The following is a 27,811-nucleotide window of genomic DNA, read 5'->3' as shown; positions in this document are numbered from 1 at the left end:
GTAAATTGATGATGACAAGACTGCACCAAAAACTGGGTATCCAGACTTACAGGTCCATCAGTGCTCTCTCCACTACACTTCATGGAAACTTTGAATTTAAAACAACTGACTTTAAAAACTGTGGAAAAGAGAAGATGCAAAAACCCAAACCCCACCCAACACTGCTACCTTCCTATGGTGACAGGAAAAACCCCATAACCTGAAAGCCACCATCAGTCAAGCACTTTTAAAAACCCTACTGTTCATTGTCTTGCCTGCTGAGACATGCTCCACCCGCCCATGTGAGAATAAAGACACACTGCGCTTATTTTTCCAGATGCTTCTTTTGTAAAGGAGCCAGAATTGGCAACTATACTGAAAATCTTCAAAAAGTATGTACAAAGGTGTATTATACAAAATATACACAAGGCTTATGCCAAAATGAGAGAGCACAACAACAAAACATAGATGAGACGTCAGCGTCAACACCTAACACCTCTCAACATCTACAGGGAACCAGAGGAGCGTAGTATGCTACAACACAGTCTGCACACATAAAATAAGAGTAAATTACAGTAATGTACAGTAAGGTATAAAAGACAGGGAGTTCCCCCCAAGTCTGCCCATGATCCCTTCAACACAAAAGAAGGCTATTCCCCATACAACCCACATATGGGAAAAGCTTTGAGGAGGAAGAAAAATCCCCAAGAGAATAGAATGGTTTGCCCTAAACCATTACCAGCACTAGCAGGTTGTAACAGTCAGCTTAGCACAAGGAAGTGGAGTTCTTGGCTAGTTATCAGTACACAAAAGGTGCTGAGCAAGGCAATGCTTCTCATTCCATCTCAGTGAACCGAGCAAACATGGCTTTCCGGACTGCGTCTTTGTAAGAATCTGCAGTTGACACACCATAGGAGCTGCCTTTTGCTCCTAAGCCAGCTCCTTTCATTCGTACTTGAGCCTGGGGAAAAACAAAAAAGGATGTCTGGCACTTGACATAAACCAAGAGTGCAAAGTATTCCCATGGCACAGGCTGGTCTCCTCCTCTTTCCAAGCTCATTCCCTTGGTAGGACCATTCAAAATGAAAATTTATAAGGTAAATGTACTAGACAATTAACAATTTCCTCAGTGGATAGCTAGGGCAGGTTTGAGGACTAAAAAGAAAAAAAAAACACAGCAAAAATAAATGGATAGACCAACCCTCATATACAGTAACTGTTCAGCAAATGTCTGATTCTGGGAAGGGTCTAAGGGTACACATAACAACTGCACTCCTAATGCAAAATTTTTATCACTTGCCTTGAAAAATCTGATGCCAGCAACACTCGCTTTAGCAGGACTAAATGCTAGCTATGAAAAGTCTTACTGCTTTTCTACTTCTACGCAATCTGCAGGAATCTTTTATTATTGAGATGACCACTTAAAATCTACACCCTAAGCCAATTAAGTAATAGTAATTGAGTGGACATAGCTTACATAACTAAATTTTAAATAACTCTATGCATAAATAAAACCAATCAGGCAAGACCAATAAAACAATTCTTCTAAATATACTCAACCTAAGATATACCGGAATCTAATTTTAATGCTGAAGTGGAAGTTTTAAATGATAGTTTAGGCTTAAGAAAATAGGAAAAAAAAATCACAGGAGCTACAGGGAATTTGCCTACAAACTACCTGCTCTAAAAACTACTTAGTGAGCCCATGATGTCTGGCAAGATTAGGAAATAAGTCACCTCAATGATATATTTAGAGAGAGAACAGGACAAACATGCTGATAAGATTCCTTTAGAACAAACCTTTCATCACAACCCAAACACCACACTATTGCTTACCTCAATGGGAGCTGTGATGCCTTGACACTTCCTTCCCAAACCCGAGCCTTCCCGCCATCCCATGGCTTGTAGCATTTTATTGCCAATATTACTATGGTCAATGCCATCCTTAGTTGGCTGTTCATAATTACTAAAAATGGGGAAAAGAAAAAAAATTTATATAGACTGAAAAAAATTTTCATTTCACATATGGTGATGTTATCAAGATACATACACAGTGCCAGCATCAAACTGCTTCTTTCTTTTGGGTTCTGGAGGTTCTGGGATTCCATATTTCTCCCGTCTCTCTGCAGCTCGATCTCGGTACTTCATCTATATGTGGGAAAAGATAAACAGTTGGAAATCTATACTAAATTCATTCTTCAAACAGCTAAGCCTACTTCTAGATTTCTCAAGCAGACATTTAAACTGTACTAAATTCATTTTAACCTACTAACATTTCTTCACCATTGACAAATACTAATTGTGGCTTCTCCCTTATGTCACATTACTAATGCCATATTGTGACTGTAATAAGCAGTCATCCCTGGTTTTTTTTTTTAAAGCTTTTCTGCACGAGAGTAAGATTTAAGTGATTTTCTAAGAGCAAACTTAAAAAAATAAAGTAAAAACCTTTTGAGGAAAAACCACAACATTAATAATATTTTTGTCAAACCCAATCAGTTGGCTCATTTGCCTATATGCTAGCTTCTCACAGAAAGTAAAGAATGGAGTTAAGCAAGGGAATTTGGGGGTGTCTTTCCTCCAGGGCCATATGTCCTCTCAAAAACTTTTTCTAGCACAAAGAGACCAAACCCTCACCTGAATTCATAATAGCATTTGGCAATCACAAAGTACCTTACATGGCTATTGGTAAACTTTTTATATGACATGTCTCTTATATCCCCAAAGCAATGTGTTATCTCTTTGAGGTCAATAATCCTATTTTTTTTTTTTTTAGTTTTAGAAAATGTCTTACAATATGGCAAGGTACTCAAATATTTCAAAATCAGAATCTCAGAGGAATTTCAGAAGACTAATCTGTACCTGAACAAGAATACTTCTTTATAATATACCTTAACAAAACACCTCAGCCCCCACAAACAAGAGGGTTGTTGTGAGGATCAAATGAGATAATGTATCAAGTCCTTTGCAAACCCCAAAGCATTACAATAATAAAGGTTTAGTATGAACACTTACCATGAACGAATAAATTCCGTTTCACTCACCTCTCTCTCTCTTAGTTCCAAAGCCTCTAGTTCTTGCTCAGACAGTCTAGATCGTCTATAGATATCCATGTTTTGCTGTGTAAAACATTTCAAAGAAAAACTCAGATATGATTTATGAAATTATCACATTTAATGTCACTTTTTTAAGAGTTTGTCATTTTCAGATTCTCTAGATAACCTAAGTAATAAGTGCAAGCTGCCACTCCTTTTCATTAAAACTAGGAAAATTAGGCATCTAAATAGTACACATTTTTTAAAAATAGCAAATTCAAACCTTATGTAAATCAGAAAGTTGTTGATGTCTAACTAAAGCATCTTTGTTTGGAAATTGCCTTCTACAGAGCAGACAAGCCATCTTCTTCCAATCCGTCAGTTTTTCTTCTTCACTTTCAATTCTTTCCATCAATTCTTCTTCATTATCACTATCACCACTATAAGCAGCAACTAGTCCACGCTAGAAAAGAAATGGCAAGAAGAGTGACTAACAGTTCGAGATGTGGATACAGCTGCCTCTCTCTAAAATCTGCCCTTCTTTTTAAGGAAGAAGCATTTCACAGAACCCTGAGGGTCAACACTAAGTCAAGTCACTTCACCCCTCATCAGCAAACCATGGCTCGACTAGATGATTCCCAAAGACCCATCCAATTCTAATTAAGGTGCTCTGCCGTATCCTTTAAGGCTGAGCTTTACCCGACTACTGCAGCCCCATGGTAAGCTCTCTTACTCACAGATATTAATATGACAATTAGCAATTAATCAAGTACTTATTTACATTCTCTGTATTATTACTTAACTGTTACTTAACTCTTTATATATTTATGCGCAGTTTGATTTTAGGTCTCTGAGGGCAAGGATTTTACATTTTTCTCACCATGTGTGGCAAAGCGTCAGCACAACTGTTCTCTCTTGATAATTTCTTTATAAAGACATATTAAATTGTAAGATAATTTGCAGCTGAAAATGCAAACTTTATCAATGATTATTCTGACAAAAAATTCTCTACTCTTCTGTATAACACCAAATGCCCTCAATGAAAGGAGTTGCTTTAACTGTAATGTATAAACACACCAGTCCTATACTGACTGTGATACCATCAAAGGCGAAATAAGAAAGACATTAACCAACATGCAAATTTCAAAATTCATCAATACAAAATTAAATATAACCCTGTAATTAGCAGATAAATCACTATGGACACATAAAAAGAAACTTCCTAAATATTGAGACAGGAGGCATAGAATGTAGCCAAGTCGTTTCTTACTTTGAGTGGATTTTCCTCTTCTCCATTTTTCATCAGCTCTGGGATAAGCTGCTGTCTTTCAGCCAAAGCTCCCTTAAAAGACATGTGAAAATCCATGAGCCCACAGTTTTTGCGTGACTAATTCTACTTAAAGCACTGTTGTTAACTAATACCCCTTTACCTTCTTCTCAAAGAGAGCAAAGCCGGCATCTGCTGCTGCTGACTCTCTCCTCTCTTCCTCCCTCAAGGAATTGACAGGCTGGAAGCTATTCTTAAAGTTTTCTTTTTGCTTATTTAAGCTCTTAGCCCAGCGTTCCATGTCTTTGGCAATCTAAAGTTTAAAAAACACCATTTGAAGTCAAAATGACAAATGAGACTGGACAATGAGGACCAAGTTCTCTGCATCACATTAGATCTTTTTTCACCACAAAAGCTCTTTAGTAAAATCCCCAATTGTTCTTATTATCAATCTACAATATACAATTAGAGCTTTAAGGTAAATACCACTAAATTTCTGAGACGTTAAAACTTTCAAAGTGAACAGAGATACGCTACCAGCAATTTCAATTATTTTAAAGCAAACCACAGTAGTAAAACTGTTTGATGTTAAATGTAATATTCCTGTTTTCGAAAACAGACGTATCAAGAAAATATAATTTCAAACTTGGATCTAAAACCTTGCAAGTGACACTAACTAGCCAGCTGTTGGACCTCAGGCAAGTCTCCTTACCCCTACCATTCTTAGGTCCAGTTTTCTCACCTGTAAGATGAGATAACAGCTGAGTGCTTGCCACCTTCCAGGTTGTTGAGGATTAAATGAGATAATGTACAATATACTCTACCAGCTCTTAATTTATTACAGTTCAAGCCTTGCCTGCTGTGCCGTTTTGCTCTTCGGCTTCTCTTTCTTTTCCTTCCCTTCTTTGGTGGAAGGCAGACCAGTTTGTTGTTGGGCTACACACTCTGCTGCAGGCACGTAGGTTTCCTTCTCCCCATCCCAGTAAAGATACTGCTGTGTCAAGGAATTATAATAGTACTAGAAAGCAAAAACACCGATTGTTCAACAGTGACAATTTCAGCCAAATCAAAAATTTATTCAAATTAGAAATACGAGCGACTTTGTGGAAGGTATTCATAAAAGACACGGCAAAAATCTACAGTAGTTTTTCACATGCAGAGTTGTCAGACTGCATGAAAAACAAATCGCTCGCTAGAAGTGACTATTTTTAAGGCAGGATTCTCATCCAGCTGAACAGGAGCAAAAATCTGGGCTAGTGCTGCCTCCCACCTTGGCTATTTGGAGAGTCTACGAGATAATGGGGCAGAATTAAGGACAGGCTCAGAAATGAAATGCACAATCTTATGGCTGGTTTTTAACAAATTTAAAGAGGCAAATATAGGAATGTAAATCAGTAACCAAGTCTTTAGTTCCTTCTGTCCTAAGTTAATTACTGTACATAAACAGAGTCCCACAGACCCAACCAGAGTTTCTTTTCCAGACTGAAGATGCACAGTCAAGTACTAGCACAAATAGCTTCCCCTGACTGGTATGGTTCCTGGCACTAAGTGGAATGTATTGAAGCTAGAGATTACACCCAATATCTCATTCATGCAGAAATTCACTTTTAAACATGGAAGGAGAACAAAACTTAAATGTGGGGTTCCTTCAACAGATTAACTATAGGAGAAGAGTAACAAGCCACTCAAACAATACGCTCCATGACCTTGCTAACAGTCCATAAAACTTGCTACTAAACACCAACCTTGCTAGCTCCTCCTAAGGGAAGATGAACACAGTGTAAATTCTATTCATTATCGTTACACGTTTTTTTGGGCGGGGGCACAAACAAAAAAACTGGAGGGACTTTGTTAGAAAAGCTGTGTGGAGGCATTTCAAACCACTGTTCTTCACCACCAATTAGAAAAGCAAAATCACCTGCAAATTTCAAATTCTGATATGGTTATACTCTATTAATATTTACTACAGGCAGAACTTGCGAGAATGACAGGTTGTTTTGTCTATTGACTCTTCAGATTTTCTGGTATTTAAAAACACTGAAAATTCAAAAACAAATCTCTCTCAGGAATTACCAGGAGGAAACAAAACAAACTGCTAAATTGGTCTTTCCACAAAGATAGTAATAGCTAGATCATATACTTTGGGACTTAAAAGACTGAACTAGCTACTAAACCATCTTTCAAAAGGTTTAAAATGGTTTCAAAGGGAATAAACCAATCTGGGTTTATAGAAAAAAGCAAATTTAAATGGAAAGTACTAAATACCACTTAACATGTTCAAGATTTTACCCCTACAGAGAATATTTAATTTCATGCCTCATAAATTGACCTAAGTGAAGATAATGGATTTAAAATGAAAATACATTAGAAAATATTGCATTTACCTGAGAGTTAGAATCATAATAAAGTCCTGTAACTGGATCATAATAATATCCCGAGGATTCATCATAATGGTAGGTAGACGTGTCAGGGACAGCTGCAGAGATAAAAATTTAGAATAATTTTTGTTTCCAGTAACAAACAGGCTAAAAATTCAAGTTAAGAAAGTGAGTTTGTGCATGACTGAGATGTTAGGTATATTCTTTAGCTTAACTACATAGCTCACACATTCCCTTCATGGTAGCTTCAGTGCATACAAATAGAGCTAAATCTAAACAGCATCTACGTATAAAAAAGCCTTTTAATGATGAGAAGTGATTTTGATTTTAAGCTTACCATACTTGGTCCCAGGAACTACACCAGTTGGAGAAGTTGTTTGTGCTTGTGTGCTAGTGCTAGTGCTAGTACTCGGCTGTGCTTCTTCAGTCTGGAAAAAGAAAGCAGGTTCAGTAATTCTCATTTTGAATGTCTCTTTAAAAAAAAGCAATCAACACCCCTTCCCAAAGAAAGTACTCCTCTGACAAACTATAGCAAATTTTCAACAATATACTATACTATCAGCAGTTACTTTCCCCCTAAAGGTTAAATCAAGACATGCATAAATACAAATGAGCTATCTTGAGAACCTTTAATTACTTGAAATAATTACATTTTAAAATTCGCTATCAAAAACACGATGACAATGGGCTCTATCTAGCTCTAGTTCAGAGCAGAAAAGGTTAAGATTTGCCCAGCAAAACAAAAGTTTCCGTAACAGTAAACAGTTCTATATTTAAAACTACAGATTACCGGAGAGCCAGGTGGATTGGTGGTTTGATTATACAGTTGGGGACTTTGGGATACTACAGCCGCTGAAGTAGTGGTGACTGCTGCCCCTGATAATAAAAATAGTTGGTTAGAGAGCCAATGTACTTAGGTTACCTGGAAACCTCAGGACAAAATTATAAGCTAAACACTCAATAATATTCCTCTTGGATGTCTCAGATTGCCTTCTAGCATTGTGCTGTAGTGTATGTCAAGTCCTATTATCTAATTATCACTAACGGCCCACTGGATATGCACTATGCAGAGATGATAACCTTTAACTTTTGACATCTAAACTTTCTTATAAACAGAAAATAGGTTTTTTTTTTTGGAAGGGGAGCTGGGGAATAGCAGAAAGGATGAGAAAAAAGGAGAGATTATTTACATACTTTTGGTTAAAGTAAGATTTAATTGTCTTAATTTTTATTAATAACCTTAATTAAAGTAATAAAATCTTTAAGTTTATACTTTGTCCACAGCACTAGTCATACTCTTTCTGGATCTTGTAAAAAAATTTAGCAAAAGTGGACGTGGTCACGCAAAACTAAACAATGTCATTCCCTACGTGCCGGTTTGCAACTTGGCAAATAAGAGTGCCATTTGGACCTTTCTCTAAATTACATATACCATGGGGGTTTTTATGAGAACCCATAGGATGGCAGAGAGGATTCCGGATTATCTTTGAACACTTGAGGAATCCAGTAAGATTGCCTCACTTGTGAAAGCTTAAGCATAAGATGCAATGAAGTATAATACCTGGTACAGTAGATGTATCATTCTCCACTCCCCCTGCTTGTTGCTGGTAAAACTGCTGATAATCTTGTGAATACTGAAGAAAATGCAAATGGCAAAGTTGGCAAACTCCTGTGAGATCTTTGGAGACCAGAAGAGTCTAAATTCCTTAAGATTTTACTCACCTGGGCATACTGTGTATAGCCATCTTGGCCTGGCTGGAGGTAATTGTAGTCTATATTGCCACCTTCTCCACTTTGAGACTGCAAAATTCCAGCAAAGAGGGAAATGCACATGAAATTAGTAAATTTCAGATAAAAGTAATTAGGAAACATTCCCTAATAATTTCTTTGAGAGCATGCCAATCAGAACCAATGCAGGTAGGTATAGAGAAAACAGGAAATCCACTACCTGTAAATCTTGGCAATACCATAACACTAACTTGAGCAAAGGACCCTCCCCACCTTCATACCTGCGTGGATGACCACTGAGCTGCAGCAATGGCTGTGCTAGCCACAGAAAAGGCGCTGACCCGGTTACCATCTGGGAGAACCAAATCTCTGAAACCATGAAGACCAAATCTCATGAACAAAACTGTACTTTCCCCTCATATCTATCTCAGGTTTGTTCTCCCCTTAGTCACATGAGGCAATCAGAGATGGTCCCCACATGCTAATTTCTAGCCTAAAACTTAGTAAACTGCAAAGGCACTAATTATTAACTGCTAGTAGTGCCAGAAGATCATCAAAGTGTCTGTCAGAACTTTATACACTCATCTCGACACAATATTGCCTACCTATAGATAGATATGTGTGTATGTATATATGTGTATTTGTACACACAGACACACAATTTGAAAACTAACCAAACACCTGTGGATAGAAAGTGCCAACAGACCAGGTAAATTTGTGGTAATTATAATAATTATTACTCTTGTCCACTTCTGGAAATCTAGTGATTACCAAATAGAATCCTTTGTGCACAGTGCCATAGTATAATAGAAAGCTGGTCCTGGAGTCAGAAAGACACCTAGGTCCAAATCCAGCACCTCAGACTAATGAGACCCTGGGCAAATCACACTCTTGGCCTCAGTTTCCTAATCTGTAAAACAAGGGGTTAGATCCAATAACCTCTTTAAGGTCCCTTCCAGCTCTAAACCTACGGTTCTATGTGCCACCATTATTTCTTCATTCTTCCTACTTGCTTTTACCCTCAGCTAAAGCAAAGAGTTCTCTACTAACCACAAGATGACTTACAAGGACAGGTGAAGGAATAAGCTCCATGAGCAATACCCCCTTTTACTCACATAGGCTTAGTAAGAAAGGACATCAAACACTAATTCAAAAATTAACAGCTTTGTTGTATAATTGATAAGGAATCACTGGGAAAAAAATTCAGGATCCATTTAGAATAGGATTGTTTTAAATAAGGACAATGAAACCACTCACTTTCTGGCACTTTTGGCAAAATCAACTCCAATTGTTTTGCCATCGATTTTCAGTGGAGGATGTAGACTTTGTAGCACCTGTAGCAGCTGAGAAGCATCCTAAAAAAGGAATATAAATAATGAAAACAAGATATAGTTGCTAATCCCCCTCAAGATCTAAGAAATCTGGCTCTATAAAAAGGAAAGTAACTCATTGTATATGCATCTTTGAAAGCATTAGATTCAACACTTTTCCCCATCAATATAGTATTACTAAAGGATTAAAATCAATCTGAACCAAAGAATCAAAGAATTAAGAAACAAAGTTTTAACTGTTTAAGGCGCCAGAACCAAATACATTAATTTAGGGCTATACAAATCACCACAAAATTATTGAGCTGGTTAAACTGTGACCTCCAAAAAGAAGGCACTGATCACCAAACTGCAAACCATCACCAAAATTATTAATCACTTAAAATTTAGTGTCTTTGAAATTAAAAATTACTCTCACCATTGCTGAAGACAGCTGCACAAATGCAAATCCTCTGTTCTGCTGTGTCTGTTTGTCTTTTATAAGACGAATGTTATTGACAGCTAATGATGCATATGGAGACAATGCTGTCATTATGGAATCTACTACAGTATGAGGAGCAATATTTCGAAGAATAATAGCTAAGGAGAGAAATAAGACAAATGTTATGCATGTTTCAATTTTTAATTACCATTAAAGGCAGGGCTAAGTACAAGCTAAAACCACAGTTTCAAAATTTTATCTGAAATTCATTGAGGAAGAACTTAAAAAAACCACTGAGGTGTTCCCAGAAGGTATCACATATGTATTCTTGCTGCAGTTCCTGTAAACTGTATGGATAAACTTACACAACTATAATAAACCTTTAATTCAGTTTATTTTGCATTAGAGAAATGCAAAGAGAAAAAAAAGAAGCCTCAACCAGAGGGCAAATTCTAATAAGGATCACTTTCACTTACTATCACAGTAGTAATCCACAGACTGGACAGACTCTGTCGTTCCAGACGGTACTTCCTGTTCTGAGTCTTAAGAAACATAAGGGGGAAAAAATGAGAAAGATGAACGTAACAATTCACAGCCCCATCAACAATGCACCAATATGCCAGTCTTTCTACAGCCCCTCCAACACTAGCTAGTCCTACCTTTTGCCATCTTTACCAATTTGAAGAGAATAAGGAGAAAACTCAGGATTGTTTTGATTTGCACCCATTAGTGATTTAGAGCATTTTTTAAATATGGTTAATAAAATGCTATTCTTTTAAGATCAGTTTGTTCCTATCCATCAACCTATTATATATCAAGGACTAGCTATTGATTTTATAGCTGTGTGTGTACATAAATATGCATTTTTATACACATTTATACACACACACACACACACACACACACACTCAGTTATAAGACCCTATTCAGAGTTGCATTTTGTTGCAAATGCTTTTCAATTTTATGTAATCAAAATGATGTATTTTACCTTTGGTAATTGCCAATAGTTCTTGTTTGGTGAAGAATTTACCACTTACCACCAACTATAAAAGAGACAGGCTCTCTTCTAATTTTAAAACAGTATGAGCATTTTTAATATTCAGGCCACATATCCATTTTGAATTAATGTGAGATACTGGTGTGAGATAGTGGCCTAAATCTAATTTCTTCCAGACTTCTTTCCATAACACACTAATTGGGAATTTATAAAAAGTTCATCCAGGAAACCATTGGGTTGATGCTTACCACTAAAAAGCAAATAGTAAATCAGGAGAGTAAATGAGGCTACTATTTTAAATCTGGTAATAAAAGAAACATTCTGATCAGACTTGGGAGCAAGGGGAAGGGGAAGAAGGACATGGCATTGGAAATGTTTTCAAAATAGTTGAACCAAACCTACCAAATTTATCAGCTCCGCATCGAAAGCATTTGAGTCTTTTCCTAAAGTTGTTGAGGCAGCACTGAAAAAAAAAATTGAGGGTTGAGTTCAGTTATTTTTTATATTAACCCATAACCCCCATTAACCACTGAAGTACTAAGTAAGGCTGAAGGGATCACTGTCTATTTCTTAGATAAATTATAGTGGCTACTAAGAATGACTTGGTTCAAAGTACATACCAAGTACATACAAAACTGATTTTAGCAGAAGCTTCAAAGAGGACATAAAATCAGAAAAGTTCAGAAGAATGTGTATATTATGTAGGGATTTTCCCTAATTCATCTAAGAAGACTATCAAAGGAGGATCATGCAGAATCTATTTTTTATTAAGTCTGAACAGAATAAATTTCTGTTAATTCTACCATTAAATAATATTGTGAAGATCAGCTACCAAAAGAGATAAAAGGGTCACGTGTGATGTATATGAAAATAAATAAAATACAGATTAATATGAACGTAAGTTAGTACCATCATGAAGTAGCTATAGTGCAAAAAAATTTCCGGACTTCACGCATCAGAAGGGCCTTGCCTGACTTTATGCAATATGTGAATTCAAGCTCTGTCACTTAATAGCTCTGACCTAAGACTCAATTCTTTCATCTGTAAAATGGGTATTAATACTTTTTCACAGGATCACCGTGAGCTCAAACAAAAAAATAAACAAAAGCAATTAAAGTCCTATATGAAAGCAGTTACATTAACCTAGAATTTTAGTTTTTATTTATACTAACAGGTTAAACGTAGGGTTTTTCCCCAAGAGAACATGCCAACAGATAACATAAAGCTGAAGAACCTAGAAATCCATAAAATAGTTTTAACACAAAACTAAAACTAATTGGAAAAAATGGACTTATGCGTACATATCCATATCCTCACCTCATTTGCTCCTTACAACACTGTGAAGTAGGTACTATGATCACCTCTCATTTAATACGTGGTGAAACTGAGGTTGAGGGAGAGGCTAAATGACTTAACCAGGGTGACCTAAGAAGTAAATGTTCAAGGGAGGATCCAAACCTAGGTCTTTCTGACTCAAAAATCCAACAGTCATAAAACCAATGCTCTAAAATTGGTTCTAGATCTTCCAGGCTCACCATTTAGAGGACCCATACGTGGGATCATCCAGGGATGAACTCAACCAAAAAATCAATTAAGCTCAAAAGATGGCATGACCAGTATACTATTTAAAAACATAATAAACAACATAAACAACTAAATTCTTTATACTCCACGTTGAATACCCTTCAAAGAAATGCTGTACATGCTCCAACTTGGCACAATTCCATGTCCAAACAAATTATGTACCAAATGACACTGCTTGATATAAATTAAGAGAAAATTACAACTCCATTAGAACCTGCAAAGCTACCAATACCTTGTGAATGAATCCTAAGGACACTCCCTGAATTATAATCTACCATGACAAGTTACGCCCCAGCAATCACCCATTGTCAGTAATATAGACTCTCCTTAAAGGAGTATTTATCTTTCAAATTTCAAATGACATATTCTAAAACCAAACAAATAAATAGCTCTCCCAATTCCAATTCTAATGATCTCAAAATACAACAGCTGTGAACAATTTAGTTAAGAAAGATTTCTTAACACCAGCAATTATAGCCTCTGGGTGCCATCCTTCCAAGTTGTTTTTGTGCAGTTGTGTTATGTTACCAATAGTGATGACTAAACCAATGGTTCATCATCCTTGTTCATAAACTACTAAACACTAAATACTGAATCTTGATACTACTTCAGCACTAAGATGAACACCAAAATTTCAAATATCCTAGCTTTGAGGTCAACCAAAATCCTAAAAGCACTTAGATATTATAAGTATTCCAGTAAAGAAAATCTAACTAGGAAAAAAAATCTGACTAGGATAGTTGGCTGGCATACCCAGGGTTATGTCCAAAGTTATGTTCATATCTAATTAAGAATTAGGAATTCTCAAAAAAAAAAAAGAATTAGGAATTCTTTATATTTAAATGATTGTTCTGGGGGCAATGAATATTTTTCTGAGGCCAAATGATGAATAGTGAGCAGCAGCCAAGAATTAAGGGACAGGGAAAAATGGAAGATTCCCTGGGCTTTCCTCTTCCCGTCACTTTGAAGAAGTTAATATATATAAGAACAACTGAGTCAAAGTAATAATGGGCTCACTGGGGGCTTTCCTGTTAGGCCTAATTCCTAGATTGTTGTATACTATTAGCTTTTCACACAACAAAGTTAAATAAGTTTTTAGTTTACTTTCCAAAATGTAATCCCTTTACCTTGTTACAAAGCCAATCCTCAAATTTAGGCCTGGGATTGCTATAATGCATTGCGATGTGTTTTCCTTGAATCACCAACTTTTTCTGCAAGAAAAAAAGCAATTAGTTATTCCCATTCTGAGGCATGTGTGTCCATTTTCCCAGGGCAGAGCACACTTCGGAAGAATCAGTGCTCTGGAATTAAATGGACAACATACGGGGAGGACCAACCGCCACCTATACTCTGCCCATCCAATCCTTCAGAGAGGCGGACATAGGCAGTAAGAGAATGGGATTCGGAGTAAAGGTAAACGGAGTCAGGGCGTGTTGAGAGAGCTGCCAAACACTAAACGCTGACATGGAACCAGGAAGTGTCTCCAGCAGAGACAGAAGTCCTAACATTCAGCATTGACAAGTTTGCTAAGAGTGATAGTCTATTTATATAAACAAAAACAAAACAAAAAACCCCCCAAACCACAACTAATCCAAGTTTTAGAGGGCCTTCTGTTTTTAGCCCTTTGAACATTTGTCCTTGGGCACTGCTTCACTGCCCTGCCCACCCCTATCCCCAAACCTAATCAATGTAAAAGCATTTTTAACTCCCACTCCCCAAATACTTTTCTTCAAGATGTGTCCCTCTGAAAAGAAGGGAGTTCATCTCAAAGGGAACCTGGTTAAACTTCTTTGGGGGGCGGAGGGAGGGATGGGACTATTTTGAATGCCACCAACTGAAGCATAGCTAAATTTCATTTCTTCCCAACTACATCAGTTCATATAATTCCCGTGTTACAGATGCCTTCTTCACTGAAACACAGACCCTCTTTCAAAATGAGTAACCAGGAGGCCAATGAAGTTTCTTCAGGGGGTAGGAAAAGTTTACAGATGCATTCACCACCATGTCCATCAAGTCAACAAAGTGACTAAAAGGGACGTTTTTAACAATCTAAAGCTCTAAGCTTCGATCATTCTGATCACAAGTATCAGGGGGCTAATACCTGCCCCCAAAGAGTCTTCATTTAATGGGAGCAATTTTTATAACTCTTTACTAAGTGTGATTAGAGTAGAAGAGATTTAGTCCTAAATTTTTACGGAGTCTAAGCCTCCTAAAAAGATACATCGAAGAAACGGATGGTTCTTTTCTGGGAGATTTAAACTATGCTGTGAATTTAATATTGTCATAACTTCTATGGTATTTTAGACAACAGAATTGTATTTAACTTAAGGGGTAAAATGATGGACCTTCCACTCACTACGATATGCATATACAGAAATAAAGATGCTGGCAAAATTCAAAAGATCATCCCATCTATAATTTGGCAAGGAGGGCTACTGTGAGACTCAAAACTACTTTGGGTTCCCTGAATCTAATGTCCTTTCTGGAGTGAATTTGGACTGTTACTTTTTTCCAAGTAATACACATCAATATAGCTTTGTATACATTAAAATTGTGGAATTTTTTGGTTTGTTTTAAAAGGAATTTTGATCTGGAGAGTTTTAAACTCCTAGGCAACCAAGATTTTGGTACACCCATTAGCAGCAATGGATGTCATGCCAGGAAATTCTACTTTAAGCACATAAGGATTAAGTATGCTCTGAGTTTGCTATGAAGGTGTCCATGGTATGAAATGCATGACGTCCTAGTTTCATAAAGCTACAATGCCATGGCTTCTGATTATTGAAATGAGCAGTATAAAAATCTGACAAATGAGTCAGTTAAAATGATACTCTCATCAGCTGAGTGAGTCTTTAAAACTGCAATAGGTTCCCAATGACAATATAACTTACTTCAGGATGACTCACCTTATGAGTCGTCATATAAAAAGCAACATATTTTTACATCAGTTATTACAACTAAAAAAAAAAAACTTTTTTCCAAAGCACACCTGACAGAAGCATTTTAGTATTACGTTTGAACTCTAGACAAAAATGCTATTCAAGTGCCAAGTGTTAAGTGCTATCCTCACAACTGGAAGAACACTTGACTAACACCACCAGAAAGAATCCTAAATAATTTGCATTTAACAAATAACAATTTAGGTGCCATCTTTAAAGAGCACTTTAAATAAAACAATAATTTCATTGCCACTAACAAGAATAGACAGCAGCAGGACACCTCCACTGAGCTACTTTCATCATATTTATAATACGGATTTCATTAGTAGCATTTACACATACACTCTGGAAAGATTAATATATATATATACATATTATATATATGCCTGCTCCCAAGTGGCACATTGTCTCCAGGCAAAAAACAGATTATTAGTAAAAATGCCTGCCGCAGGCCAAAAAAAAATCATCTTTCCACTTTCAAATGCAAAGTGTAATAGTATAATATTCTTTTCAATGGTCACAGTGAGAATGTAATCAGGTGGGGGAGGGGAAAGGGTGTTTTGATAATTTTAAGAATCAATCATATATACATATATATGATTTTTTCCAGTGGCCCTGCCATGCAACCAAGTTTAAATGCAGAGCAAATTATTCAGTTGTTAAGTACTATCGGTTTGGTTCTTCTATTTTTTTTGGATAAAGATTTTAATATATACAAAGCTTTTATTTAAGTCACTATTTTGGAACAAACCACTCCTTCCACCTCATTTTTTTTTTAATTGTACAGACTTGTTCCATTTTCAGGAATATCTAGACTTGGTGAGTGAAGCAACCTGATTGGCTTCCATCCAGCTGGTAGCATCTTGCAAGTGATAAAACTCCACGAAGGCGAAACCACGGCTTACACCTAGAGACAGCATTCAGATATAGACGGGATACTTGTGTTAGTCAGTTCCTTTATAACAGGTGAATTTCTCTCCAACTGCTTCATTACTTCGTGACAAAGCCAATTTGGGAAGCAGTTTTACATGTGACTTGGCTTTGGGATCTTCTCTTTATTTTGCCATGGCAAGGAACAAAGCCACCTTAACTGGCTACATGTCACTCAAATTTGTTTCCACGCTCAAAAGTAACCATGCAAGAGACTAAGAGTCAAATTAGGGCGAGGGGAGGGGGATGTTTACGTTATTGCTACTTACCGAAAAAAGAAAAACAAAAATTGTTAAAGTGCCTAAAAACAGTGCTTTTTAAAAGTTCCTCAGATGCTCTCTAACATAAGTGTCACATTCCTTAGCCATGGCAAACCCTTCATTCTCATTTCATGTGCTTGAAGATTTGGGGGAGTTCAGGATGTTCTTTAGGGACTGAAATGGGGTGGGGAAGAAAAACAACTTCTAGAAAATGAGTGAAAACTCTCACCTGTTTTTCTCTTCATCAGCCGCACATCTGCAGGCTGAGGGCCTTCAAAGGATTCCATTATCTCTCGAATCTGCACAGGATTTTACACATTTACAGTTAAAGTTTCAAAGCTACATACTACTCCATACGAAACACGGAGAATTCAAGCATAGAGCCACGTCTTCTCAATCAGCCAAACATAACCTCTATCATCAAAGTGCAGATAATCTAATCTTGACTTCCAAATGAGACCGTCATCTTCTGGTGTAAATTAATTCATTTCTACAAGTCTTGGGCACTGCCCTCAATATATCTATTGGAAATGTTCCTTAGATATAAATTTGTGCCATCAGTTGACTTACAACTGAAAAAGAGCGAAAATCTTCTTTATTCCAAATTCCCAGGTTGAAAACAGTTAAGACTAAATGGCCACAATAGCCATTCCTTCAGTCCTAATCAGCAAATGTGCTTTTAATAGGAAAAAACATTTGTAGGTATTACAATGCCACTAGAAACATGCTTAACATTTGCAATGTAATAAATGTTAAATTCCTGAAGAATTCAAATTGCTGTTTATTGCCCAAAAAAACATCTTTTCTTAAAGACTTTCCAATGAATAAAATATTTCTGGGCAACCATCTTATAAAAGAAATAACTTTCCTTACAACTGCATCAATGAGAAAAATGAATGAACTCATGTTTTCTATGCCTAGAGTCCCTCCCTTACCAATTTATTTTACACAGAAGACATGAAGGTGTGGGAAAATAAAACCAAGAGCTTGGTGCATTTGTCAGATTATTCACCAATTAGTATTATATTTTTTAAGTGTTTTTTACTACTGGCAAAACATACACACACACATACACACACACTCTCTCTCTCTCTCTCTCCCCTTATGGGCCAGTGGCCATTTGCTAGTCTGCAATAAAAATATATCAACTGCTTCAATGTCCAAAACTATCAAGCAAAAGCCAAAATTTAAAAAAAAAATTAGCAATAAACCAAGAAAATTATGGATCACTATATGTTCAGCACTGTACTAGTTATAAAGTAAAATATATGGCATCCCTTCTCTTAAAGAGGAGGATTATAAGACCTTGATGCAAAGTAAAATGTAAGATGTACAAAATAACAGCAATATTATAAGATGATGAGCTGTGAATGACTTAGCTCTTCTCAGCAATCCAGGACAACTCTGAATGACTTATGATGAAAAACGCTATCCATCCCCAGAGAAAGAGCTGATAGTGTCTGAATACAGACTGAAGCATACTTTTTAAACTTTATTTTTCTTGAGTTTCTTTTTGAGGGGAAGGGGGTGGTCCTTTATTTTCTTTAACAACACGAGTAATGTGGAAATGTTTTGCATGACTACATATGTATAACCAATTTCGAATTGCTTGTCTTCTCAATGCGGAGGGAGGGAGAGAATTGGGAATTAAAAGTTTTAAAAAACAAATGTTAAAATTTTTTTTACATGTAACTGGAGAAAAATAAAATACTAAGTTAAAAAAAGATTATAAAAGCTTATAATCTAGTGTGAGAAACAATATTATTACAGATTAAAAGTGAATAAAATATTCCACAAATGCTAAACTAATATAGAACAAATAGCATTCAGGAGAGAAAATTTTAGAAAATTACTGTACAATACTCTATACTCTTAAAAATCACAGTGAAGCACTATTTCACAAGCCACACAGCATTATCAACTGTGAACATTATGTCTGTACAGCAGAAATAAGTCTGGAAGATGAAAATATTACAATTAATCACACTCAGCAATCAAACAGGAATAACATGGAATAACACATAGCAAGTGCTCCCTCTACTGGTTCGGTAGGAGACATTAACTAAAGCTTCTTTTGGATGTGGCATTTCTTGTATAGGAAGGCACTTCATGTCAAACCTTCCTTGGATGTTACAGGACAAGCTATAAAATCTTTTCAACATATTAATTATCAACTTAAAACTACAAATCCATTAATAATATAATCTTAAAATGATAATAACATTTGTCTTTTAAAAATTCACCATAAATCACAAGGCTTAATTCTAAATCTTAATCTGATAATGGAAGGAATTATGTGTGAAACTCAGATCAAATTTACACATGCTCTAACATTAAATTTTTACTTGTGCTATTGAAATTTTTAAAAATTCAGTGCTTGGGTAAAACAGGTTTTTAAAAAAAGACACTTCAAATTTCAAATCTGAGTTTTCTTATTATTCATACGCTTACTAAGGTGGTATTTTCTTTTGATACTTACATCATTCTCTGTAACAGTAATAGGAAGTCCACGCAACATGATTGTCTTACTTTCCCACTCATCATTAATATCATTCCTGTAGTCATGTTCTCCGTAGTCACCATCAGAATGGTAACCATCTTCTGATCTGTCACTATTCCTTCTCTCACGTTCCCTCTGATGGACAATAAACAAAATTGCAATGAAAATTTCATTATGGGACTGTGCTTTTTCACTCTAATGGGGTACACATATTGGGGGGGTAAAGTGAAGAGGGTGGCTATCGTCATAATTTCCCATCACTAAGAACAGTAATTAAGAAGACATTGAACTATTCTTATGAAGAGGTTTCAGGAAAATGTGGGCATCCTGGGTTCCACACTCTGCATCAGTGAGATGCATCTTCATCTAGCCAACCACCAATAGACACTAGTCATTTTCTCTCAGGAAACAAGAACGCAGTACACTGTGTTGAATTGAGATCTCGCAGAGAACTGAAACCTACCTCATTAAATGCTTATTTTTTTCAACACCACTTATTTAAATGGGATTTCCCACACTTCCTACAATGCTGCACAGGATTCAATAAAATACCTTTGCAGACTAACATAAATCCAAATATATTTAAGAATACAGAAGCTGAATATAAAATTCAAAAGGAATTCAAGTTCAACAAAAGGCTACAGCAACTAAAGAGTTAAATAATGTTCATATTTAATAACTCAATAGCCACCTACACAGCACATAAATTCTCTATGGAGCACCTAAAAGAAACATTTTGTGTATTTCTCCATTTAATCATCTCAGCTTACAAAAATTAAATATTTTCACACATACTAAATTAAAGGGCAGCTAGGTGGTACACTTAATAATGCGCCAGATTTGGAGTCAGGAAGACTGGGGCTTGAATTCTTTCTCAGGCACTTACTAAATGTGCAAACTCGGGCAAGTCACTCAATCTCTCAGCCTGTGTATAGGAGATAGCACCTATCTCGTAGGGTTGTTATAAGATCAAATAACGTAACATGAAGTACTATGCTATAAGAATCCTGTTATAGTTAAGAGAATTTTATAAACCAGGCACCATTCCATTTACCTCTGGACTGTCATAATCTCTATAGTCATCATATCTGTCATTCCTGCGATCATCACTAGATCTTTTATAGTCTGAATCTCTCCGTCTGCTTCTGGATTCACGTTCATCTCGATCATCCCGATCTATGATGGAACCATATCTCCCACTACGCTCTGTTCTACTGACTCTGCAAGATAAAGAATGTTCATTTAAATGAGATACGGCCTCCCTATAGAAAACATTAAGCTCAGTTTATGATACAAAATATCCAGCAGTTTAACGTAATGCTTGATTTTAACTGTATGTTTCAACATTTTCAGTTTCCAAAAATAACCACTTGGGGAAATAGCTCCTCTCCAAAACGCAAAGATAACCAACAGATATTTGAACTCTATGTTTGTAAGTTTAGCAAAATGAACTTTCTGGGCCAAGTGCTGGTGGGGCAGGAGAAGCTGGCACATGTATGAGTATCCAATCTGTGATAAGTGATCAGGAATGGCCTTTCCCCAACACAAAGGTATCTGGGAACTCTGCCCTATTGTTTCCAGAGGACTCTGGTTTACAAAAGAAAACAATCTGGCCCCTGGCCATACCTACAGCATTTCTAAGCCATACTAGACACCAAATGACACCAAAGGATCATTTTCATCCCTCTGAATATCACTCCATTACTTGGTTCTGTATTTTAAAGAATATAGACTAGGTATGCTGTTAACAGTTATTACTAATGTTGAATCAGGCAATCAATAAACATTTATTAAGCATTCACTATGTGCCAGAAACTGTGCTAAGTGATGGGGATACAAAGAAAGGAAAAAAAGCAATCCTTGCTCTCAAGAAGCTTAGTCTAATGGGAAAGACAACATAAAACAACACTGTACAAACAAACTATGAAAAGGAAAAATTGGAAATAATCAACAAATGGAAGACACTAGAATTAAGGGGGATTGGGAAAGATTTCCTGTAGAAGGTGGGATTTTAGCTGGGACTTGAAGGAAGCCAGGGAGGCTAAGAGGTGGAGAAGGGGAGGGACAGCATTCCAGGCACGGGGGACAGTCAGTTGTTTGACATAAGTCAGTTACGTTAAACTGCAATTTAGGAAGGGATCTAAAGTAATCATTAACTACTTCCCAAATATAAATGACCAATTCGAATGATGAATTTGAAATGGTTAAATGCAACCTAGCTCAATCTCTGCTACAAAGTAGCAGTAGAAATGCTAGAATATGAAATATTTCTAGTCAACCTCCAGGGCTCAACAGCTTCAACTTTCTATCAGTGGATTTAGCAGCTAGGCAGCACAGTGGATAGAACCGCTGGGCCTGGAGTAAAGAAAACTTGAATCCAAATCTATCCTGAGACACTAGATGCATGACTTTGGGGTAAGTCACTTAATGGCTGTCTGCCTCAGTTTCTTTAACTGTAAAATGGGGATAATAATACTACTACTTTATAAGGCTGTTGTGAGAATGAAATTAGATATTTGCAAAGCATTTAGCACAGTGCCTGACATATATGTGCTTAATAAATGATTGTTCCTTTTCCTAATTGTTTCTGTAATCTCTTTCATGTTGGCTTTTTGGTTTCTCACCAAGCAAAGTATGGAAGCTTTTCGTGTATCCATTTTAATCCAATTCAACCTTTCTTTCACTAACCACAGATCAAGGTGGAAGAGTAAAGAGAAAAAAGAAGGAATAATTTGAACCTCATTTAATTTTGAAAGGTTTTTCTCCTGATTTGTGATTAATAGTCTTTCTTACAAAGTACCATGGTCATTCAGACAAGGACCACAGGTTATGCATGCACTTAAATGCCCCTCAAAGTAATTGTTTTTCAATCTAGTCAAGTAATTAACTCTATTTTGTTGAGTCAGCTACATGACCAGTAAGAAAGTTATCATGTCATATAGTATAGCAACTGGTCTATATTTGTTGTCTACAACCAAGCTTCATAAATACAGTTTTGAGGAAAAAATGCTTACATTAATCCTAGATCTCAGTGTGGTACAGCAGCAAAAGTTCTAGACTTGGTATCAAGAGAGACTTGAGTTTGAATTCTTTCCTTGTCATTTACTATTAGCTATGTGACTATGGACAAGTCATTTAACTTCCTTCTCTAGATTGTTTCCTAATCTGTAAAATGGGACTATATTAAGCATCCACCTCAAAGAATGATAGATTATGTCAGAAGGGAGTTTAGAAATCAACCAGTCCAAACCTCTCAATTTACAGATGAGGAAACTGAGGCCCACAGAAGTGAAGTGACTTGCTCACAGAACTAATGTTTGAATCAAGGTTTTCTACTTCCAAATTCAGTGTTCTTTCCCCTGTAGCATACTTCCTTACAGGGTTGTTATGAGATGAAATAATAATGTTAAAGTACTTTTTGGTAAGCCTTAAATGTCAGTTATTATGTTTTTTTTTTCCCAGAAATTAACTTCCATATTGTACAGCAATTGTTTTTTTGAAAAGCAAAAGGAAAAATTTAAGGACAAGGATAAAACTAAGGGAATGAGAGGATGTAGCAATTCCATCACCTTAATGACATGAGATGCTAATGGCAAAGATATTTGTGAAAGGGTTAGACATATGATTAAGACACCCCATTAGGACTGTGATGCTTGCCAACTTTGTGTTAGTTTACCTCATGATTCCTGGTCAAGTGTAAAGAGAGGAGGGACTGTAGGGGCTAACTGGGCTAGGGAATATAAGCTGGAGAAGCCTAGTGGTAAGAGAGAAAAATCTTACTTAAAAACCACAAAATGCTATCTCTAAAATAGGGGTTTGTCCATGGATAAACTTCAGGGGTCCATGAAAAAGGAAAAGAAAAAAATTATGTCTTTATTTTCACTAGCCTGTAATTGAAATTTAACATTTCCTTCAAATATCTGAAAACATTATTCTCAGAAGGGACCCATGACACAAATGTTTAAGAACCCTTGTTCCAGAATAGAACGAGATCATGGTATTCATAATTCCTGGTTTCTTTTTCAGGCCACCAATTTGACCAGTCTGTGATGAGCCCCCTACGTTAAAAAGGACAGTTCTGAATAACTCTGGTAGTAATCAGAAAGATGGAGTGGAAAATAAAGAGGGATGGAAATAACATGTAGTGGAAGCAACCAAGCAAATTATCAGCCTAATTATATGCCTAATGGTCCTACATTCTTTTCTTATAGATTTTTATGTCCTTCCTCCATTTTCTCATACGCTCTAGTACAAAGCTAATTTTTCATTAGCGGTGAGGATATCTCATTAAAGAACCCTCTTCCTTCTCATTTTCATCCTGTGTTTTCCTATAGGCTCTCCTGTTCATAGGATTTAAAGCTATAGAGGACCTTAGAGATTATCTATTCTAATTCTCCCAATTTTGAAAGGAGGAAAATGATGTCCAAGAAGGTGAACTTTCCAAAGTGACAAAATGAAGATTTGAGCTCAGGTCCTGCACCTCCAAGTACTGTACGCATTCAAATTGAGCACTTCTCTGCCTACTGGTGTGTACCTGTAGCTAAGACAGGAAATGGGGCTATGGAAACTAAAGACAATAGTCCCTGCCATCCAGTAGCTTAGATTTTAGTAGGGAAAAGTGAGCACTCTGTCTCTAATACTGTGATACAATAGAACTACTTGATGCAAGGATCCCAGGACTTCTTGGATGTTGTAACATAATTCGGTTATTTGAGACTTTTTCTCAAGAATTCTTTGATGGAATATTGATTTTAAAAATAAAAGTGAATTAAAAGTAATTCTGATTATAATACCATCCTGAGACTCCTTGGGATAAATCAAAACAAGTTAGGATCCACTGACTTAATAATACAAACAGTAACCAGTAACCATTCTCTGCTCACATTTATCTCAGGTGAAGAAAGAAAGGAGACAGAGTAACACAGGAGAGGGCAGAGGAAAAACAAGTATCTTTGAAGAGGACTAAATTGTAGAAACAATGGTAATAGATACACAAAAAAAAATTTTTTTTTTTACAACTAAAAGAGCTTCTAAAAGGGCTCGCTCATTAATAATGAATGCAATCTAAAAACGATCCCAAATCTTAAGAACTAAAACATATGGCTCAATGCAGGCTAAAAATTACTTTCATTTATCACGCAGTTACAACATACCGTTTGTCCGAACCCATAGTCCTGTTAAAAGTGCTAGTACACAGCTCCAAATGTCAAATGTCTGTTCAAGAAGGCAAAAGAAAGAAATTAATACAAATTTATGTTTCGCATACAGGACTTTGCAATTAGCTAGAATTATGTGCTTACCCACTATAAAACTCAATTTTAGGATTCAGATAGAAAAATACCTGCCTGATCTTGATAGTTTTCTCATTATTTGAGATATGGCTGAAATGCACCAGTAACCTCATTCCATTTTTGAAACCAGGCCTGAAATGGCCTGAAGGACAGTACAACGTTTCTCGAGTTACCTCTACCAATAAAGATCTGCACGAAATCGAGATTTTCAGGGGTTGACCAAAAACCTTACAGAATACGGTAAGAAAACTGACAAAAGATCCAAGTCTAATATTTACACTTTTGCTTTTAGAGATTGCTTCAAAGCTACTTCCATCTACAGACCCGGAAAATGAACAAACATCTGATGCAATCTCATTCTTCGGATGAACCTTTCGGACCGTTCAGAGTTCCCCAAATCTGGAAAGAAACTCAAGGCCGGAGCCGCGCTGCACGGCCAGCCCGGGGGAGGCCGCAGTCTGCGTAGCTGCGAATTCTCGGAGCGCTGGCGCAGAACCGGCGTCCCATCACAATAGGCGCCCCGGACGACAAGGTAGGTCCCCGGGGACCGGGACCGGCCAGCACCAGGCCCGTGGGCGCCACTGCGGCCCCACGCAAGCCCCGGACGCGGGGTTTGCTAACAGCCGGGGTCCGGCTTCGGGCTGGGGAAGCCCTTCTCCTGGGGGCCTCTCGGGCTACCAAGGCCGGCGGCACCAGCTCCTCGGGCTGGGGCGGCCCAGCTCGGCCCCACTAATGGCGGCCGGGCCCACGTCCGGAGAAGAGGACGCAGGCGGCCCGAGGACGAGGCCCGACCGCTCTGGACGGCCTGCCGCTCGTTGCCCGAGGAGGGGCGGCTGGGGTGCCGGGATCGGGAAGGAGAACAGGCACCGACCGCAGGGGCGAGCGCCGGGCCGGGGCCCGAGGGGGAGGAACGGAGGAGAGGGCTCAGCTCGCCGGCCTCAGGGGCGCCTGGGGTTGCTCTCCGGGGCCCGGCGCCCTGCCCCCGCCGCTCCCCGGGGCTGACAGATGGGCACCAGAGAGATGGCTGACGCGGGGCCAGAGAACTCACCGAGAGGCGGTTGGAATCAACGACCAAGTTCCTGGGGAGAGCACGGACGAGCTGGCGCACTCACCCCTGACCGTGCTCGGCGAGGCAGCCCTCGCGGCTCGGCGTCCCAGAGGCGCCAGCGACGGCCCGGGACCTGAACAAAATGGCGACTCCCCCGACCGCCGTCTCCTACCCACACTGCTCCTCGCTCCGCTCGGCTGGCCGCCGCCTGCTGGAAGCTTCCACTGGATGCGCATGCGCAACACGCTCTCTCCCGCCCTCTATGGCTACGCGGTGGCTGCTGGGAGGTGTGGTTTCGACTACAAGGACTTTTTTCCTTGTCAATAACCTACGCACTTTCCTTTCATTGTGCAAGAAAGTATCCCATTTACTCACATTTGAGACTAGGAGCAGTCTGGCAGGAAATTAAAAATCATTTCATAATAGGGTCATCCCTAGAGCAGAGGAACATTAGTGAAGGTCTAATACAAGACCGAGAGGCTGAATGAGTTGGACGTCTTCGCAGGCTGCACCACCACTTTTTGGATACATTATATTGGGCATTCTTTTTGTATACGGGATGCACTGTATGGCCAATGAGGGCCCTTCCAGCCCTCAAATTCTGTGGTGCTGTGACTTGCATAAGGGTCAGACAAATAAACAAGCAGATAAACTTGGAGTTGAACCCGGGTCCAGGGGATCCAGATCTAGTGCCCTTTCTACTAAACGTGCCCTACTTAACCTGCGCTTGAGAGCTCTCTTCTGAACGCAAATAGGTTTTATTCCCTTCTTTGGTGGAGCCAAGTACACTGCTTTACTACATCCCTTATCACCTGGTCTTGATAACCCTGTGAAGTAGAGAAGTCAAAGAGAACTCAAGTCCTCTGATCACATGCTCTTAGGGGCTCCACTTGCCTTCTCTGCCTCCTAGCCTCTTTCAGGGTCCAACTCAAGTCCCAACTTCTGCAAGAGACCTTTCCCAGTCTTCCACAATCTTGGTGCTTTTTTCTCTGAAATTACCTCTGGTTCTGATTCCAAATCCAGTGCTTTTATCATTAATTGATTATACCACACAAGAGACTTATTCAAGGTCACACAGGCAGTTCCCACAAGAATGGGAAACACTGGTTTAAATCCACTCTTCAGTGTTGCTGCTGCAGTTGGGGCAAAGATTCTGCCTTTTGCATTATCTTAAACACTTCATGAATATTCGAATTTAGTCTTATTCTGCAGGTAATACCCAAAGATGGTAAAACTTAGTACTTGACTACTTCCTACAGCCCCTTCTGACAATGATCAAGAGGTAAGGGAGAAGAGAAAGTTGCAGTCCACAAAAAACTGGACCATACATAATTTCCATCTGGAAATGAAGAAATGTTCACGTCAAACTGCAGAGGAAACATCTTGGATTTGAATATCCTATAAGAGTATGTAGGTGGTGACCTGAGAATGGAAATTTTACCCTTTGTCGCCAAATTCTGGGAGATTCCTGTTTGGATGGAATGGCATCTTAAAAACCCTTCCCAACTGTGGCTTGAACAGGTTTAGAAGTAACAGTTCCCAGAAATTACATGTGATATTTCATATTTTACACAGTGGCTAGTGCATTACTTATAATCAGTGCTCAAATAGTTTTTGAATGCATATCTATATCTATATATATCAAGAATCTAGAACTTCCAACTTTTTATTCATTACTTTGTTCAATTAGGTTAAGGACTCAGCTGCCTATGAGGCCCTGGCTAGGTGCTCAGATAGCTGAATAAGATAGTCCCTGTCCACACTCTAACAGATGGTAAATTAGCTAATGATCAAGACTAGTGCTTCGTACTGTGGTGTTTTCCAAATTTAATTTGAGTATTTCGTGAGTTCTTGATATGAATCTTTGCACTGGATCTTTAGTTTGGCTGCTCTTATTACAATATTATAGGAGCTGAAAGATTTTATGTTCATAGGATTTAGAGATGGAAGGGAATTGCAAGATCACCTAATCCAACCCCTTCATGTTCCTGGAACAAAAGAGAATGGGAACTAAGAGCAAAGAGGGACAGAAATTTACCAAAGATCAAGGATATTAATAAGTAGTAGAAATGGCACAAATTCATTTTCAAAACTAAAACTGCTGTTCTGAAGAAAAGGAAGTCAGC

The 27,811-nt window shown here is 37.8% G+C and overlaps 1 protein-coding gene across 1 annotated transcript; it reads right to left on the bottom strand.

Annotated features, from left to right (window-relative positions):
* Positions 1-304: 304 nt before the first annotated feature.
* Positions 305-25,949, bottom strand: RBM5 (RNA binding motif protein 5). Its single transcript, XM_036739217.1, has 25 exons — positions 25,686-25,949; positions 24,500-24,560; positions 20,401-20,566; positions 19,326-19,481; positions 17,076-17,145; positions 16,490-16,563; positions 13,845-13,928; positions 11,536-11,596; positions 10,613-10,678; positions 10,134-10,294; positions 9,645-9,742; positions 8,669-8,756; positions 8,382-8,459; positions 8,221-8,293; positions 7,450-7,535; positions 6,997-7,087; positions 6,666-6,757; positions 5,138-5,299; positions 4,445-4,594; positions 4,285-4,356; positions 3,298-3,477; positions 3,024-3,098; positions 2,030-2,127; positions 1,816-1,945; positions 305-940 (listed from the first exon to the last, which is right to left on the bottom strand). Exons 2-25 carry the CDS (start codon positions 24,514-24,516, stop codon positions 815-817), a joined length of 2,454 nt encoding a protein of 817 aa, XP_036595112.1. The 5' UTR covers positions 24,517-24,560; positions 25,686-25,949; the 3' UTR covers positions 305-814.
* Between the last annotated feature and the right edge of the window lie 1,862 nt (positions 25,950-27,811).

The sequence above is a fragment of the Trichosurus vulpecula genome, chromosome 9 (assembly GCF_011100635.1).
Source record: "Trichosurus vulpecula isolate mTriVul1 chromosome 9, mTriVul1.pri, whole genome shotgun sequence".
NCBI lineage: Eukaryota > Metazoa > Chordata > Mammalia > Diprotodontia > Phalangeridae > Trichosurus > Trichosurus vulpecula.
This window is presented reverse-complemented; position numbering and strand designations above follow the sequence as displayed.

Excerpts from the sequence above, each read along its gene's own strand:
- RBM5 (XM_036739217.1), bottom strand. Across the intron at positions 8,294-8,381 it reads GCTATACACAGTATGCCCAG|TATTCACAAGATTATCAGCA; the intron begins GTGAGTAAAATC and ends CATTTTCTTCAG. Across the intron at positions 7,536-8,220 it reads TGATACATCTACTGTACCAG|GGGCAGCAGTCACCACTACT; the intron begins GTATTATACTTC and ends TTTTATTATCAG.